Source organism: Marmota flaviventris, chromosome 5 (assembly GCF_047511675.1).
Source record: "Marmota flaviventris isolate mMarFla1 chromosome 5, mMarFla1.hap1, whole genome shotgun sequence".
In the NCBI taxonomy this organism is placed as follows: Eukaryota; Metazoa; Chordata; class Mammalia; order Rodentia; family Sciuridae; genus Marmota; species Marmota flaviventris.
This window is the reverse complement of record NC_092502.1, coordinates 71,259,628-71,278,668: the sequence shown is the minus strand read 5'-3', so window position 1 is coordinate 71,278,668 and position 19,041 is coordinate 71,259,628. Positions and strand designations below refer to the sequence as shown.

General features: G+C 43.7%; 1 protein-coding gene across 3 annotated transcripts in view; it reads left to right on the top strand.

Annotated features, from left to right (window-relative positions):
• Ube2d2 (ubiquitin conjugating enzyme E2 D2) overlaps positions 1 to 17,028 on the top strand; it is a 65,207-nt gene extending 48,179 nt beyond the window's left edge. For 2 of the 3 annotated variants that reach the window (XM_027927555.2, XM_071612316.1), the window contains exons 6-7: positions 2,943 to 3,036; positions 5,729 to 6,654. In XM_027927555.2, coding sequence (XP_027783356.1) covers positions 2,943 to 3,036; positions 5,729 to 5,774 — 140 coding nt within the window. In that variant the 3' untranslated portion in view covers positions 5,775 to 6,654. Of the gene's footprint in view, positions 1 to 2,942; positions 3,037 to 5,728; positions 6,655 to 16,280 lie in introns of those variants that run through there. The other variant, XM_027927556.2, reaches the window with a different exon arrangement.
• The last annotated feature ends 2,013 nt before the right edge of the window (positions 17,029 to 19,041 follow it).

The window sequence follows — 19,041 nt, the reverse complement described above, 5'->3', positions numbered from 1 at the left end:
TCAATTTTCCCTGAATTAAAAGAGCTAAGTGGTGTACTAAGAATCCTTTCATTAGGTCCAGATAATCACTATCCTGCTTCTCTTTCCTAGAAAGAAAGTCAGAAAAGCTACTTCTTTAAAATTTATCCTTTTAAATTTGTCTAGAAGAATAAGTAAAGGGCTGTGCATGATGGCATAAATTTTTAATCCCAGCCACCTGGAAGCAGAGGCAGAAGATAAATTATAGGCGAGCTTGGGTAATGTAACAAGACCCTGTCTCAAAATAAAATAAAAAAGAAGGGGAAGGGGCTAGGGCTAGCTCTGTGGTGGAGTGCTTGACTGGCATGTATAACCTTGGGTTTAATCTCTAGTATCATTGGAAAAAGAAGAAGAAAAATTAAAGGGAATTTGTAACACATACTAATTTTGAAGTATGTCTGATTTTATGTGAAGAATCAGTGGTAGGGTCTGGGGTTGTGGCTCAGTAGAAGAGCACTTGCCTAGCATGTGCAAGGCCCTGGGTTTTGATTCTCAGCTCTGCATATAAATAAATAAAATAAAAGTCCATTGATCAAAAAAGAAAGAAAGAAAAAAGAACCAGTGGTACTCTTGCTAATTTGATAGACCACTGAAATTTCTTCTTTTTATAGTCAACACTTTCATGAACATTCAAAAATCTATAACTCCCTTTTGTAATTTCCGGGAAATACATGCAGTCTTTCCAAATTCTATTAGAATGTGCCATGCTTGAAGAGGGCATTAGGTGATGGTACATGATGGGAAGAAAAGATGTTTTAGGACTACCATCTACCTGAATTGTGCCCAACGGAAATGAAGAGTCAGAAAATATTCTTTCCTGATGTTTTTTATTTGCTATATAAGGCAAGGAAATAGCTTTTTTTTTTTTTTTATTACCAAACTGAACAATAAAAAGGGCATGTCAACTTTTTCTTTGTCTCTCAGAAGCCCTTGATCTCTGTAGAATAGATTGATAGGAAAATTAGTAAACCCTTTTCTTGTTGAATTTGGTCTTTTGGGAATAAAGTGTACTCAAAGTCATTGCGTCTTGGCACAGAATACTAGAGAGAAGTAAGATAAATTCTGATATCATCAGAATAAAAGAATTTGAATTTATTTCATTATGTCAGAGACTACTTAATGTTATCAATAACCTGTTCCCTCCTTTTGCATTCAACAAGGAATGCATAAATTAATGACATATTTAAATAGAAGAAATTATACTATTAAGGTTTATCTGATGCATCCCAGGTTATCACTGAGGAAATAGCTTAGATGAAATCTAAATCATTGCTGAAAAGAATTTAAGACTTTAGTAGAAGTATGTGTTGTATTTATATATGTGTGGCTATCCCCTTTGGTAGCAAATTATCGCCTTCATGTTCTTGACTTGGACTAAATTGTTTTCAGTTAAAAATGAAACAAATCTGTTGGAGTTGTAGCTCAGTGGTAGAATGCTTGCCTGGCATGTGTGAGGCACTGGGTTTGATTTTCAATACTTATATATCTATACAAAGGTCCACTAGCAACTAAAAACAATATTAAAAAATAAATCCAGTGTATCTGATAATGGTACCTGCCATTGACAAAACAGTGATTGTTGAATTTCACAGTTGTCATTTTTGCTTAAGAGAATTCAGTAATGTGGTTGTCTTTGTAATTTTGAAAGCCATATGTTTTCTTGAGTCTGGGCTTCTGAAAATTGAACTTCATGTGTTCTGACAAGTGTTCTTGGTCTAAGATTTGTGGAAGACCTATTTTGTTTAGTGATTTTTTAAATTTGGTTTTTATTCTTTTGGTGGTGCTGGGGATAGAACACAGGGCCTAGTGCATGCTAGGCAAGTGCTGTACCACTGAGCTATACTCCCAGCCCAAGACCTGAGTTTTTAAATTTCATTCTAATCATTAACTCTGGGCCAGATTCTTTAGGAATTTAGGCATAAAAGCAGTCCTGTCTATGCTACTTACATCATGGGGTAATTATGACACTGAATCAAAGGGGCCAGATACTCTTACCTGGGAGGCCAAGGTGTCTGTCATTCAACATAAATTTTCTGTTGTTTGTTTTAATTTGGGGAGGTGAGTACTGGGGATTGAACTCAGGGGCACTCAACCACTGAGCCACATCCCCAGCCCTATTTTGTATTTTATTTAGAGACAAAGTCTTACTGAGTTGCTTAGTGCCTCACCCTTGCTGAAGTTGGCTTTGAACTCACAATCACTGGGATTATAGGCGTGTGCTGTTGCACCCGGCCTTCATTTTAATTTTTTAATGAATCAGACAGCTGTTTCAACTTAAAATCTCTGATGATTACTGGTAGTAATAGAAAGGGTCTGGCATAGTGGTACACTCCTATAATCCTAGCAACTAGGGAGGCTGAGGCATTAGGATCACAAGTTCAAAGCCAGACTCAGCCATTTAATGAGCCTCTAAGCAACTTAGCAAAACCTTGTCACAGAATAAAACAGAGCCAAAGATGTAGCTCAGTGGCAAAACAATCCTGGGTTCAATCCCCAACACTGCAAAAAAGAAAAAGAAAAAAGATGGAATTTACAAAGTTTCTAGTTACTACATTATATATAGGTTCTGTTTTTGGTGTGGGGGGCAGTGTTATCAGTTGACCACTGAGCTACATTCCCAATCCCTAAATTGTTAGAAGTTTTCTCTTGTGTTTTTTTCTACCCATCGCATGTGTTCTACCCCCCCCCCCCCCTTTTTTGGTACTAGGGATTGAACCCGGGGGCACTCAGTCACTGAGCTGTACCCCCAGCCCTTTCTTTCTCTTTAAGATATAGCTCACTATGTTGCCTAGGCTGTCCTTGAACTCACAATCCTGCTTCAGCCTCTGGAGTAGGTTTACATGCATGGGCAAATGCACCTGGCTAGCTCTTTGCATTTATTCTCTATTAATTTACATATTTATGTGTATATTTTTTCTTCCTAGTACTCTTGTCCATCTGTTCTCTGTTGTGTGATCCCAATCCAGATGATCCTTTAGTGCCTGAGATTGCTCGGATCTACAAAACAGATAGAGAAAAGTAAGTATTCCTCTAGACGGAAAGCTATCATGGTGGGATGGAAATGTTTGTCTCAAAGCTTTCTTGTCTAAGGACTGAACATATGCCAAATATCTTAAACGAAGTCTTAATATACTTTCCTGTGAACAAGAAAGAGGAGTGTTTGCACTAAGTATCATTATAAATAGATTATACTGATTTTATCTCTAGTTGTTTCGTTTTTCCTGTTTAGATAAACTTTACTACAATACATTTTCCATCATCTTTACATCTTATGTTTAGTTTGTTGTTTTTTTTTAGAACTTTTTAATATTTATTTTTTAGTTTTCAGCGGACACAACATCTTTGTATGTGGTGCTGATGATTGAAGCCACACACATGCCAGGCGAGCGCGCTACCGCTTGAGCCACATCCCCAGCCCTTATGTTTGGTTTTTGACATATAAAATAATTTGCATCAAGTTCCCATTTGTTTTGCATAGGTATTTGTAAATTAATGGGAAAGAAAATTGATATTTCTACCAATCTAAAGGAAGAATAACAAATTATCGCTACGGAATATGAAAGCCCCAAATTTCTTTTAAAACAAAACTTGAGGGCTGGGGTTGTAGTTCAGTGGTAGAGTACTTGCCTCCCATGTGTGAGGCCCTGGGTTCAGTCCTCAGCACCACATAAAAATAAACAAATAAAAATAAAAATTTTGTCCATCTACAGCTTAAAAAAAAAAGAATTTAAATGCTTTAGAATTGTATACTGTGAATTATTGAAGAGTGGTCAGAATATCAACAGATAGTGTTCTTTCTATTTTGTTTTATGTATTAATCAGTGGGATTGTAGGACGAACTAGATGGAAGCAGATGGATATTTTTCTTAAGTTAAAATATAAAGGATTGGCTGGGTGTGATAGTACATGCTTATAATCAAGCAACTTGGAGGCTGAGGCAGGAGGATCAGAAGTTGGAGGATCAGCAATTTAGTGAGACCCTTTGCAACTTTTAGTAAGACCCTGTCTCAAAATAAAAAGGACTAGGGATGTAGCTCAGTGGTCAAGCAATTCTGGGTTCAATCTCCAGTACCAAAAAGAAAAAGAGGTGTGTGTGTATATATATACACACACACACATACATACATACATACATACACACACATATATAATTAAAGAATTAATTGAATTTTGATGGATTAGAGAGACATAGTATTTTGTGGGTTTTTTTTTTTTTTTATGGAGCTACACCGGGAATAGCATTTGATTCTTAGTTTTGTTTGTGTTTAGGTCCAAATAGAATTGTAGTCTTGTGTTTCTGGCTGCATTCAGAATAAAATTAGATTGTCCTTAATTTTTTTTTTTTTTTAACTAGCCATTTTGCCTACTGCCTAGAATTGTGGCCATGAATGCTTACCAGAAGGCAGATCCTAAGTTATTGTGGTAGTAATGTTTACCAGAACTTTTCTGCATCCCCCCCGCTGGATTTTGTGTTTGTTTGCCTTTTTTTTTTTGCTTGGGCGGCTACCAGGAATTGAACATTGAACTCAGCGATACTCAACCACTGAGACACATCCCCAGCCCCGTTTTATGTTTTATTTAGAGACAGGATCTCAGTGAGTTGCTTAGTGCCTCACTCTTGCTCAGGCTGGTTTTGAACTGGTGATCCTTCTGTCTCAGCTTCCTGAGCTGCTGGGACTATAGGCATCCACCACCATGCTGGGTTTTGTTTGCTTTTTTGTTTTCAGATAGGTCTCCCTATGGTGCCTTAAACTCCTGGGCTCAAGCTGTCCTCTTGCCTCAGCCTTTGATTAGCTGGGACTAAAGGCACTTGCCACCATTCCTAGCCTTGCTTATCTCTCTCTCTCTCTCTCCATATATATATATATATATATATTTAGTTGTTGATGTACCATTTATTTATTTGTTTATTTATTTATGTATATGAGGTGCTGAGGATCGAACCCAGTGCCTCATACATGCTAGGCAAGTGCTCTGCCACTGAGCCACAACCCCAGCCCCACATTTCTCTTTTAGTATAAAAATTACAAACTACTGGAATGTTTTCTGGAGTAGTAAGCCCATACATTTTGTCAAGCAAAGTTAAGTTCTTTCAGAACCAGTTATTTTATTGATATAAATGAAAGCATGATGTCAGTTTAATAACTGTTAGTATATGATTTGAAGAATCATACAATGTAGAATTCCAGTTTTAAAAACTTCAAATAAATGAATTAAAGAGAGTTGAAGGTCTTTCGTTGAAATAGGTCAATCAAGTTTACAAAAAGTACATGCCAGCAAATGCTAAAATTTAAGTAAAATTCTCCATAAGTATCATTTACAGAAAATTATTGTGCATTTTATAGGTCTTTCCTGTTACCATTGAGTAAAGGCTCATTATAAATTTGAGGTAGCCCAGTGTGATTGTACACACCTGTAATCCTAGCTACTGGGGAGGTTGAGGTAGGTGGATTGCAAATTTAAGGCCAGCCTCAGCAACTGAGACCCTGTTTCATAATAAAATAAAAAGGACTGGGGATGTAACTCAGTGATAGAGTGTCCCTGGGTTCAGTTCCCAGTATCATCAAAAAGAAAAAAATTAAGGTTAAAATAAGGTAGCTTTGCTAGAAGTTATTTCCCTCAAGTTATTAGATGGAATAATAAATAAAATCTGTTGCTTAATAACTGACTCCTCACCTATGTTAAGCCAAGCTTCTCTTTGTGTGTACAGGTACAACAGAATAGCTCGGGAATGGACTCAGAAGTATGCGATGTAATTAAAGAAATTATTGGATAACCTCTACAAATAAAGATAGGGGAACTCTGAAAGAGAAAGTCCTTTTGATTTCCATTTGACTGCTTTCTATGAGCCCACGCCTCATCTTCCCCTGTGCACATGTTTACCTGATACAGCAGTGCTGCGTGTTGTACATACTTGGAACAACAAACTAGAAATACTGTACTTCTGTACCAACATTGCCTCCTAGCAGAGAAGTGTGTGTGTGACAAGCCAATTCTCCAGGCGTAACCTAGGTGTGAGACTAAAAAATTCTCCTTATTGACTTAAATTTGGATAACTACAAGGTGTGAGGAATGGTGGGTGGTACACGGTGTATGCTTGGATGGGGTAAAGCTCCACTGACCTGTAGGAGATTGTTTTTAAGTGGAATCCATTTAAACTCAAAACAGTTATGAAATGAAGAACATGTAGCTGTTTCTGTATTAATTTTATTCCGAAGGACCTACAACTTAGGTGAGAAGGTTATGACCAACCAGATTAAACTCTACCCACATCCTATATTTTAAGGTCTAAGTTTAACTGGTCAGCATTTAAATGGATTGGAGCTATTAGTATATAAAGTGTGATGGGCTTTGTTCCCAACTTCTTTTACATCTCCCTGCCCCTTCAACCTTCGTCCTTTCAGCCCCTTTCTCCATATTCTTTGGTTTGTATGTGGTTTCTCAGTTAATACATAGCTAATAGCTCTTATTTTTCTTATGTTTTTAACTGCTTAGGTCTATTTGGATGTAAGGGTGAAAATTCATTTGATGGAAATACTTGTGTATATTTAAAGACCCAATTGCTCCTCTGGAGCTTGTACGTTCAATAATGATTAATCTGTGTAATAAACTGATTACTACAGTCATTACATATAATTTTGTGTGAATAGGCTTTTTGATTTTAAGAACTTTGTCTAGCTGAGATTAGTGGTGGATTTTCTTTCTCTCCTGAAATGTTTTCATTGATAATGGTTGCATTTCAAAATCATGAAACAATTTCAGTTTACCTAGAAAAAAGGACATCTTGAGCAGTTTTATTGAACAAAGAGAAGCATAAGCTTAAAAGTGTTTTCATGAAACGTATGTGCAGCATTCCAGGAACATGACTGTTAAAGTAAATAAGAAATTTGCTTTATTAATGAAACTAAGCTGCATCACCAAAACCTTGTGACATTCCCTTGGTACATAGGCCATAAAACACGAAGGCGATGCTATTTGGTAAGTTAATCCTCTGTGATTGTAATTTTAGAAGAGCAACTTTGACCAAACCTGAGCACAATCTTGTATTGGAGCGTCTACATAATTACTTTGCACTAACATTTGTAGGATGTTCATCCAATTTTAAATTGTACTATATGTGGCTTTTTGAAGTCTTCCCTTGACTCTGGTAAAATGTAGTTTGAAACTTGTAAACAACTGTATCTGCCAGAAACATCATGTGTGTGAACTAGGCAAATTACCATTCCCCACCCCCCTTCTTTTCCTAATTTAAATGTAAACCAGGCCAGCCTGAAGGCCTTGAATGATGCTCTCTAGCCATCAGGTTCTTTAAATGCATCTTTACACTCTTGCACAAAAATTGAGGAATAAATGTCCACTGCTTTTGGTTTTAAACTTGGTCACCTTGTCTTATCTCTCAGTGTCACTTCTCCATCTTAGAAAGAACCTACCTGTGATACAACCTAAAACCCTCTTTAAGTTCTGCATCTTTGGATGGCTGCTTATAAGCATTTCAAGGGTGTTTATTAGCATCCTGAACCTTGTAGAAAAGGCTTAACTATTAATAGGTGTGGGAAAGGAGTGAGGATGGAATTTGAACCTAAAATCACCTTATTTAGTACCATGGGCAGGTGGGAATTTGGTTGTGGTTTTTTTTTTTTGAGGAGGGTTGTGGGGTTTTTTTTTTGTTTGTTTTTGTCCAGTTTTGGGGATCAGGCCCAGGGCCTTGCACACTTGGCATATGCTAGGAAGGTGCTCTGTCACTGAGCTACATCCCTAGCCTGAAGAATTTATCAGTTTTTGACTTGCTATTAACTCTGCTGTTGACTGTGGGTCAGCTGCATAGATCTTGAAAGCCTTCTTTATTTGCCTCTCATCTAGTGGTAAAAAGCAACCCGTTTATTACCACTTATTAGATCATAATGAGAATATTTTCACAAGGGTGCTGTAAAGTATTTTTGTGCTACATGAAAGCTGCCATCCTGGTGTGCAGGTGCCAGATTAAAGGTTTGGATGGTCACAAACAACATTAAGCTCTTGAGTGAAATTTCATTTAGTCTTGCTCATTTGAGAATTATACACACTTGGTTCAGTCATGTGCATGTGCCTTGCCCAGAATGAAGGCCACCTTTGCCACTCAGAAAAAAATTGTTACTCAGGGTGGTTCTCATCTAGGAGCCTGTTGCTCTGTGGCTTTCTAAAGCTAGTTTGCAGCAACCTTGATTATCTTCAAGCAATAGTTACAAGGGAATGTTAGTGTATGAGTTTCCTTTTGTTTGCTTCTTTAAAAACAGGTTGAAATACTTTGTCAAGTTAGAGTTGGATCAGTTTCTTTTGGTAAAACTAAATCATTTCAGATATTTGCATGCTGTTATTGGTCAGCAGTCAAAGGGAGCATTGTCCTGTTTGTTTTTCTTTCTTTGTAGTGGATATTCAACCCAGGGGTGCTTTATTATTGAGCTATATTCCCAGTCTTTTTTATTTTTCATTTTGAGACAAGTTCTCACTAAGTTGATGAGGCTGGCCTCAAACTTGTCTCCGTTAGCCTCAATATCCTGGATTATAGGCATGTGCCATCTTGCCTGGTTTATCCTGCAGGTTTCTACACTTTGCCTAGAACAGTGACTTGGAAGGGCTATAGGGATGGGAATGGTGGGAAATTCTGTAGAGAAGGAAAGGAGTGCAGAGAAGGGGACCTTTCTCTGCACTGACATAGCTAAAAAACAGAAGCTTTCCTTTTCCATTTCCACCTGCTGCAATATTCTACTTTCTAAGTCATTCCTCTTTGCCTCAACAAGTTACTTTGAAACCTAGCTGGGTTGTCAGGAGAAATGGAATACTGCTTTTTTTGGTACTAAGGATTGAATGGGGGCAGGAGGGACTTAACCATTGAGCTATATTACCCAGCCCTTTTTATTTTTTATTTTGAGATAGGGTCTCACAAAGTTGCTGCTTAGGGCCTTGCTAAATTGCTAAGGCTGGCTTTGAACTTCTGAGTGTCCTGCTTCAGCATCCCAAGGTGCTGGGATTATAGGCCTGTGCCACTCTGCCCAACAGAAATGGGTTATTTCTAAAGTACAGTTAGAATGCTTATAAACATTGTCTGCAATTAAGGTGAAATTCTGGCTTTTTCTTGGTGTGCTCTGTAGTTCTCCTTAACATGCCGTGATGAGGTTTTAATAGAAGAAGTCTCTTCTGTTTCTGGTCTTCTGAATCAGGAATAGGCATCTTTATTACCCCTACAGCAAATTTTGTCACTAGTGTTAAGAATCCATCTTTGTGCTATGCACATACTCAGATGAAAATTGGCTTCCTCTTAAGTTCTCTTTACCTCACAGAAGTCTTCGTAAGCCTTTAACTGACACTGTAACTTTACTTAGCTGAAGCTGGTATAGTGGTACATGTTCAGGGACCTCTTAATATTTCCAGATCGATTCCTGGGCTGAGCTTAGAAAAATAGGAAAACCGGCTGGGCACAGTGGAGTGCACCTGCAATTGCAGGTACTTGGGAGGCTGAGGCAATAGGATTGCAAATTTGAGGTCACCCTGAGCAACTTAGCAAGACCTGTCTTAAAATTTTTTTAAAAATAATAAAAAGAGCTGAAGATATATCTCAGTGGTAGAACATCACTAGGTTCAATCCCCAGTACTATAGGGGGAAAAAAATGAAAGAAATAGGGAAACTGTTCAGGAGATCATATTGTCAGGGTTAATATTCATGAAATAGTTCCCTTATATTTTTCTTAGTCAATATAAGTGGAAAGGTTTAGACTTACTTAAAGCCTTTAAGTCCTTTAGCCTTATATAATATTGTTACCAACCAGCTTTTACTTTTTCTCAGTGACTGCTCTTGGGGTGGTTGAGGCCAGATCAGAAAAAATGACCAATTTTATTTTTTAAATATTTGTGGGGCTTTATCTGGTCAGAGGCATAATATAATCAGCCTCTTAGCAGATGTAAACCATAAAAGAGCTTGGGTTGTAGCTCAGTGGTAGAGCACACGTGTGAGATGCTGGGTTTGATCCTCAGCACCATATAAAAATAACAAAGATATTGTGTCCATCTATAATTAACATATATTTTTAAAAAACTATGAATACCATCTTCCTAAGACAGCAGTTTTAGTAGCCATCTTCAGGGCTGGGAATGTAACTTGGGGCAGAATGCTTGCCTAGCATGGGTTCAATTGCCAGGACTGCAGATGTATGTTCTTTGATTAAGTGGTTTTGTGTTGTTTGCATATAAGCCTACTTGTAGAATAGGCTTTTCCAGGGCTGGAATGCCTGATTGCCCTACATTGTACTGTGGAAGCAAATGCTTGTCAGACGTGTTGATGCTCATCAGCGACTAAAGGATAAGGCAAGGGGATTGCAAATTTAAGGCCTGTCTCAGTAATTCAGTGAGACCTTGTCTCAAAAAATAAGGACTGGGGATGTATGTAGTTCAGTAGTAAAGCACCCCTGAGTTCAATTCCTGGTACTTTAAAAAAGGGGAGGGGGCTGGCAAATGATTTACCACTTTTGTAAAAACAAGAAGAAACAATTGAATGCCCAAGCTAGTTGTCCTATGCTGCTGCTATACAAGGAAGAGTAGCAGCAGCTTTGGTGAATGTACCATGTTCTCTTTCAGACTTAAGATTTGAGGGGGAATAGTGGCTATTTCCCCAGGCACATTTCTGTCTATCCTAAGATAGGTATTCTCAATGTTCTCCTATTTGAACCTAAGAGGACTACCACCCCCATTGTTTTTGGAGGTACTGGGGATTGAACCCAGGGCCTGGTGCGTGCTAGGCAAGAGCTTTACTACTGAGCTATATCCTCAGTCGTTTTCATTTTGACACAGGGTCTCACTAGGTTGTCTAGGCCAACCTTGAACTTGTGATTTCCTTCCCTCAGCCTCCCTAGTAACTGCGATTACAGGCTTATGTCCCTGAGCCTGACTAGTACTTATAAATCTTGAATCCTTGTGAGTTGTTTGTGTGTGTGTGTGTGTGTGTGGGGGGGTGCTGGAGATTGAACCCAGGGCCTCTTGAACCACTGGGATTACAGGCATGCACGATCCAGCCACAAATCTTGAATCTTTACAGGTATCCCCCCCCCCCCCCCCACAAATTGCAGGGCCTCTAGGGAATAAAAGTGAGTGGGAGGGGCTGGGGTTGTGTCTCAGTGGTAGAGTACTTGCCTTGCATGTGTGAGGCACTGGGTTCAATTCTCAGCACCACATATAAATAAGTGAATAAAATAAAGGCCCATCAACAACTTAAAAAAAAATTTTTTTTAAATGGGAGGGTTTAGTTATGTTAACCCTAAGACTAGCTATTCCCCAGATTGCCAGCTTTCTCAGGTTTTCCATAGATAATGAGGTGGCTTTGGAGGGTTCTAGAAAAAGCCCACAAATACAATCAGACATTTGGGCTCCAGAACCAGCACCATACCGTGTCAGAGGTAAGAGAAGTTTGTATGCTTAAAGTAATTGACAAAAATTGGGCAGGGGTGTCTGGAGCTTCCCCCAACTAACCCAAGGAACAATACTGGTATGGTTCATCTGGATAGTTTCCCCTCAAGCCAGGGGGAAAGTGTGGCCATCTTTGAAAGTGTGATTACCTCAAGGATGTTTTATAGAGTTGAGGGGAGCTATTCTTGTTTTAGAGGTCATTCAGGGCTTCCTGCTGCAGAGTGACTAAAGGATCTCTAGAAGCCAAGACTTTCCCAGACCTGCCAGTAAAGTTGAGCTTTTTGGAAAGATGGCTCCAGTTCAGCTGTGTCCTCCTTTGTAGGAAACACCAGGAGGGCATTTGAGAAGAGGTTGGGGAGGTTGTGGTGCATTATTACGAGTAAGGGGGCAGGTTCTCCACAGGTGGATTCAAATCTCTAAGCCACATAGAAAGGACACTTTTGAAGTTTTAGACTTATATTATATTTGGAGGTGGTGGGGGAGAATTGCCCTGTCACATTGGGTCCCTAGGTGGTTTCTGCTCATTCTGCCCCCAGTCCAGCCCTGACTCAGGTGACAACTGATGTGGTTACATTTCAATGCCTGCAGGTGGATTTATCAGGTAAATACAGGTGCCATTTACCAGGTTGGGGAGTGAAGGTGGCCTTAGTTTCTGAGTGGATGCTAGTGCCTGAGTGGCCAGCAGAGGGCAATGATGACCCATAGCTTTAAACAGCTGTAAAGTGTACAGTCAGTGAATCTGCATGGACAGAACCTGAGAGGGGCTTTTGTTGGGGTGGGGAGACTTCTTCTGGGCTTGGCTTTTGTTTGATGTGTCAGTAACCAGATGAGTCAGTGCCTGGTTCAGTCATGTTCTAAGAGAACCTTACAGTGAGGAAAACAGGTTAGTGACTTATATTCCATCCAGAGGCCTACCAGTAGTAGCAAGCTGTTATCTTCTGTCTTACCTCCTTATGGCTGTTGTAGACTGTGTGTGAACAGGCTAAATGTTGTCCAGGCCAGGGCCATTATCTGCAGGTTACATGGGAGCAAAGACCTATCCATTGCTTCATATGAATAAGGGGATCCATATTTTTGGTACCTACTGAAGCAGGCAGTCCCTGTGCCTACACCAGACTAACCCAAGTCTTGCCTTTCTACCTAGCCTAGGCAACTATGACATAGTTTTTCTAGATCCTGAGGATGGAGGCCTGGAGACAGGAGGAGAAAAGCAGGGCTGGTGATAGTGCCTGGGAAATATTCTTGTGCATTTCAATCTAGTGTTCAGGGGAAGGCCCCCAGGCTCCCCAGTCTTCCTGCCCAACAGCTGTGAGCCCCCAGGGCCACCACCCGGAAGCCAGCTGCCTCTTCAGGGGGAATTCTTTGAAATTCTAGGCTTGGCCATCTGGGTATGCAAATATCTCCAGATTTGCTGAACCCACCAAGTGGCTGCAACCCAGGCAGAGCTGTGAGAACTACACTATCCCCAGATGGGGAAAGCTGCCTAGGGGCTGTTGGTGCCTGGAACACAGGGCTTTGCCTACTGATAAATTCTAGGGAGGGAGGTCATGGGAGCTCTTCAAGTCCTCTAGTTCCTAACCATGTAGGGGATTTGCAGGAAGCTCTGGACGGAAGAAAGTCCCTTGAGTAAGGAGGAAACTCTCCAGTCTAGTTTGGCTGAAGGGAAAAACTCTTTGACTTCCTACTATGCCAGACCCAGGCAATAGAACAGATGCTTAAGCATCTCACAGTAGGGCTTGCAGCTTGGCCCCCAAGCCTGCCCCTGGGGCTGATTATCTGGCTGCTGCAGGAGAAATGTAAGTTCTAGTGGGTGGGAAGTCAGGGTCAGGGTGGAAACTTACAGAGGAAGCCACGGAGAATGTGGCTGACGGGTTCCAGACCTGGAATAGCATAGGGCAGCATGTGTGTATGTGCACACATGCGTTATATGTATGAGTTCAGGAGCTTGTGAGAGAATTGTGAAGGTGGACATTCCTTAATGATTATGCATAAATCAGGTTAGTATTTAGGTTCTGAACCTAAGTCAGTAGTCTGAAGAACAGGAATCAGATCTGGGTTTAAACCACAGGCCCAAGGCTTTTCAGTTGTATGATCTTAAGCAAATCATTTTTCTGTCTTTTTGATTTTTCTCATCTAGAAAATTGGTGCTTGGTCCATAAGCAATACTTTTTTGACTATTAGTGTTTGTGGGTTCTGGGAGGGTAGGCAGGCATGGATGGTGGAATATCTCTCCTGGATAAAGCCAGAGGTTTGTTCCTCTTGGAGCTGGACCAGCTTCTTGGACATCCAGGGACCTGGGATAGGCTCTGGGCCCTTTGGGGCCTACAACTCATATCCCCTAAGATCTGCAAAGTGTCTGCCTATGAATAGGGTAGTAGGCAAATGACATGCTTGGCTGGCATGTGTATAGCTGCCCATCCTGGTGAATAAAAGCTGGGAAGGAAGGTAGTGGGAGAATTCACCTCTAGGCATGGAGTTGGAGGTGCTGTGGAAGGAAACCAGATCTCCCCTGTTTCTCCGTCTTTCCTGAAGGGTTGAGGAGAGGGATAAGTTAGTGGTTGATTGTAGCACCCTAGAGTCAGCATCCTTGCTGTCCCCATCCTAGTTTAGGGACCCATTCCTCCTCACACACACATTAGTCAAGGATGCCCTCTGGGGGGAGGGGTCTTGGTTTAGTGGGCAGGAATTGGCATCCAGACACAGGTTAGGGAATTAACCAGAGTCACACAGCTAGGCAAAACTAAGGAATGTTGGGAGTCTAGCCCAGACCTTTAGGGGGAGCTCCCAGCTGCAAGACATTCCTGGAAACCCCTGGGTGGGCCCAGATCTAAACTGGAGGAAGTGAGGGCTACAAGTCCAGCTGTCCCTGCACTGGAACCACTCCAGGGTACACTGAAGGACTAATGATCTTGGCCCTGCTTCCATTCACATGCACTCCTGGGAATGGGGATTGGGGACATGCTGAGATCTGGGTCCAGCCAGTTCCTGCTTTAGATGTGGAATGGGGAAGGCCTTCCCAAGGACTCTCAGTTTCTCTTGTTGAAAATGAAGGAATTGTCAGAGGGACTGACTTTAATTTGATAAAGCCGAGGAACTTATTTTGGAGGCTCTGGTATCCTGAGTGGGTGACCCTTGTGGGAGAAATGCTGTATATTCCACAACCTTGTGGGAGTAGAAGGAAAGTAGGCCAGTAGTATGCACTAGTTGAGTTGCACCTGGTGATAGATTGGGAGTGTTTCCCCACCAAGAGCCAGAGCCATGGCACTCTGCTGCTTGTGCAAACACTGCTGCCCTGGGGGAAGGGGGTCTGGGCTGGGTTGGCTGTATATTGGGAGAAGTGAAAATGTGGCCTGCTATGCCAGTGAGTGCAATAGCCTGAATTGTGTTTGTGACACTTGAGTTGCTTCCCAGGTATGTGTAATAGCAAAATTAGTTTTGCCACTGGGGTGAATCTGGTTTCCAGAGAGGAATGGACCAAACTGGAAGTGATGCCAAGTACCTGCAGCATTATGTAGGTATGACTTAGTAATTTATAGCCATATATAGTGTAACCCAAGACCCCCTATGTGTTGAGTGCTTACCATGTGCCTGGCCCTGTGCTAAACACTTCACTTGCATCATTCCTGTGAGAACCCTTGGGTTTAATGCTCTTTTGCCTATGCCCCAGTGCTTGTGCCATGTGAGGTTGAGGGGAACACAATTGTATTTTTGTTGGGTGTGAAAACTTTATCCTTATTTTAGTTACTGGGGTGCACCTCATAGCAGGAGGTGCCCCTGTTGTATATTATCCTTGGGCTCTTAATCCCATTGTGTTGTATAGTGTGAGACCCAGTCTGACAGTGTTCTTTAAGACAGTGGCGATGTATAATATGGGTATGTGACTTTTTTGCTTTGTTGTGCAGGCAGAGTTGTGTGATTGAGACCACTAGTGGCGTGTTTGGCTTATTCTGTGTTCTGGTGATTTGGTGGGTGTCTTGTGATGGTGTGAGGCCCTGTTGTGTGGTGTACTGGTTGTGTTATAGCGTGACTGATTGTATGTTGAATCCTGTGTCATTATTACATACCTGTGACCCTGTTGTATGTCCCTGCAAACTAGGTGCTTGGTCCTGTTGTGTTGTGACTTCTATCAGAGACTTGTGTAACTGTGGTGAGTGTGACTCCTTTGTGATGTTGGTGGCCCAAGTGATATCTCCCTGTACAGATTGTGTCCGCAAGACCCTGCAGTGCCCTTTTGTGGTTCTCTTGTGTTTTTTTGACCTCGGCCACGAGTGCCCCCACTCCTGCCGGCCACACCGCCCCTCCCCCGTGCTGTCCGCCCGCACCGTGCGGCGATCGATCGCCATTGATTGTCCCTGACGAGCTGCTCCACTTTCCAGCCAATGTCAGGAGGGGGGATCTCCGCCGCCCTGGCGGTGTCATTTCCACACACTCCCTGGGCTGCCGCCACAACGGGCGCCGCCAAGAGCCGGCCTGGATCGCCCGGAGCGCGGACTGGACCTCCCACATCCTGGGAGGAAGCCCCCGACGGCGCGGCCTGACCCTTCATTGCTGGCCTGGCCGCCCATTTCCCAGGATGGGTGGGTGGATGTTGTCCCCAAACGAGTTTGAGCTGTCTGGTCTGGGGTGGCTTCTCCCTATAGGTGCGCCTGCCTAAGTGACAGGGTGGGGGCCATGCCGCTTCCGGCTGACAGAGGCGCCAGCGGGCCAGCGTAGCTGACCCAAACAGATGCTAATGATTTTCCGGGAGGCGCTGGTTATCTCTGGCCTCAGCCGGCCGGTGTGCGAGACCTGGGCCCAGCCAGACCTTCTCATCCTCCCTCTCATTCCAGTGACCCCCACTAAATGACCAGTTGGTCCCAAGTGTACCGTGAAGGTCGCAGGCTGCCCCGGTGTCTCCAGAATTGTGACTACGTGGAAATATTTGCTTCTTGTCCACTCTGGATGCTACTGTCTTCTCTTCTGAATGTCTTTCCAAAGAACCTCCACCACCATGTACACACCCAAGCATGGGAAACTGAGGTCCGAAGAAGTGTGCTGCCTGAGGTCACGCGGCCCCATCCCTTGCTCAGTTGAGTGGGTCACTCACTCTCTGAAAACCATCCTGTCGGGGACCAGCAACCCCTCCCCCTCAACACCCTCCACCCCCCCACACACAGGGGACGGAGCCAGTTTCCAGACTCCCCGGTGGAAGTGCTGACGTGGCTCTGGGCAGCTGTCTGGGGCCGGGAAGCGGGGCAGATGTCACGCAGCCCAGGGGAGGAGGCGGCTCCGCGGGGAAGGCGGGGAGGGTGGGCAGGGCCTCTGGCCAGGCGAGACTGCCTCCTCCCCCTCGGACCTGGCTCACTTCTGTCTGGAGCTGGGGCACAGCCGCTGGGCTAGGCTGACACGCCTCCAAGACTAGCTGCAGCTCCTCTGTGTGGCTACTGGCAAGTGCTGCAGCCTCTCTGAGTCTTTCTGCTAGAGAATAACAGCACCTGCTTTGAATGGGTATGATCCTCAAGTGAAAGCAGAGGTGTGTGAAGGCCGGGCCCAGTGCCAGGCACATTGTTCCTGTTCAATAAATGTCAGCTATTGTTATTGTTGTCTTTGCAAGTGGGAACTTGGTGTGTCCAAAGGCAAAACTGAGTCCTGAGAGTGCCAACCATCTTTAGAGGTCATTACAGCCAGTCTGCTGCCTCACTGCCCCTGGCTTTCTACAATTCTCATGCCTATCTAGCTTTGTGCCTTCTTACTGCAGTGTCAGCCCCTCTTGGCTCTGCCTGCTGCCAAGCTGCCCCTCTCCCCGCCTCTTATCCGTGTGGTTCCCTCCTATCTGGCGGCCACATTGGGTCCCTGGAGCAACACAGCCCCCCTGGGAACAGCAATCGATGGGGCGGAACAGCCTCCCTGACAGATGGACCCACGGAGGCTGGGCTGCTTCAGCAGAGCTCCCTAGGAAACCAGAGACAGGAGCTGAGCCACCATGGCTGCCTCCTAAATAGAAATGGGAGGGGGTGGAGGAAGGAGGAGAGGGAGGAGGCCTGAGCTTCCAACCAGCCATCTCTAGGCTGGGGCAGCCCTTTGGGGGTGGGCTTGAAGCAGGGCAACCTTCACCCTTTTCCAAAGGCCCAGAATCCTTGGTGCAGGGAGGGCTTTGTAGGGTTTGCCTGGAAGTCTGATGTGTGAATCCCCCTCCATTTGCAAATGAAATGCTTTACCAGGTCCATACTTTTTCTTATATATCCAGAGGCTGGCATGTGGGTAGATAGGCAGGCTGGCAACTTACCACATTTCTAAGGCCACAAGGGGTCTTTGAAGCCAGAGTGGCAGAATTAGGCCTTCTCTGCCTGTAGAAGGTGAGAGATGATGAACCTTGGCCCCTTTATGGAAGAAGTGGATGGCCGGGGGTGGGTGAGGGTGGGTAGGTGGAGGATACCTCCTATTTCCATCCAGGCTCCCAGATTAGTCATGGAAGTTCCTCCCAGGGTTTAACCCAGGTCTTGAAACCTCAGCACTACTGACACTTTGAGCCATAGGACATTTTATTCTTTGTCCTATACATTGTAGTATGTTTAATACCTCCAGTCTCTAACCATTAGATGCCTGTAGCAGCAGTGTGATAGAAAATGTTTCCAGATATTGCCAGATATCCTCTGGGAGATTCTGTAGTTCAGGACCAACCCTCTGGAGGAGATAACCAGGACCCCATGGGGATGCCAAAGATCTGCAGTAGCAGGGGAGGGATCTTCTAAAATAGCTTTGTCCCCAGCTATCTCGAGTCCAGAAGTGTGGGAAATATCTCATACCCCTGACTCTAACTGCCAGGTTGGAGCATACCATGCTTGCTTGAGATGGCAGGGCTGTTGGCGTCACTGCTCAGCTGTGCCAGGCTTGATGCCAACATCTCACTGCTGAGACTACGAGTCATGGAAGTGGGGGGGGGTAGACGAGGTCATTGGGCTACTTGCTACCCAGGTGGCCTTCTGTTCAGCCATCTTGAGTTGGGCCACCAGCATGGATGATTAGCCGCCTCCCTTCCCCTGATGCCCTGCCAATGTCTGCTGCCTCCCTCTAGGTCACCGCTGGGGTGGGGATGGGGCTGACAGGACTCATATCCAGTGGAGGCTATTGCTATAATGTGGGTTGGATAAAAGGTACTAAGTATCCTAATCTGCAGCCCTTGAACCAGAGGACTGGGGAGGGGACTCCTTTGAGTCATTCTCTTTTTCCCACGCAGGCAGGCAGGGAAGGGAAAGCTCTCTGGTGTACAGTGTTACTGCTGTGAAGTCCCTACTTCTGTCTAACCTACTTCCTTCTTCCTAAAGCATCAGCCCTGTCCTGGCCTGCATGCTCTGCCCTAGCAAAAACAGTGCCCAACATTGAGGCCAGGGTGTGCCCTCATTCCTGGGGAAGAGAATTCTCACCCATGGGGAAATCTCAATCAGAATACAGGTCAACCATTGCCTGGGTGGATGGACAAATGAGGATGCCTAAGTGGACAAGGCTGGGGAGATAGGATTGGTGCCATATCATACCACCCACTGATCCCAGTACCAGCCTAGGGGTCCCAGGGTAAGGAGGAGGGAGTGGCTGGGGAGGTGGGCAGTGGCT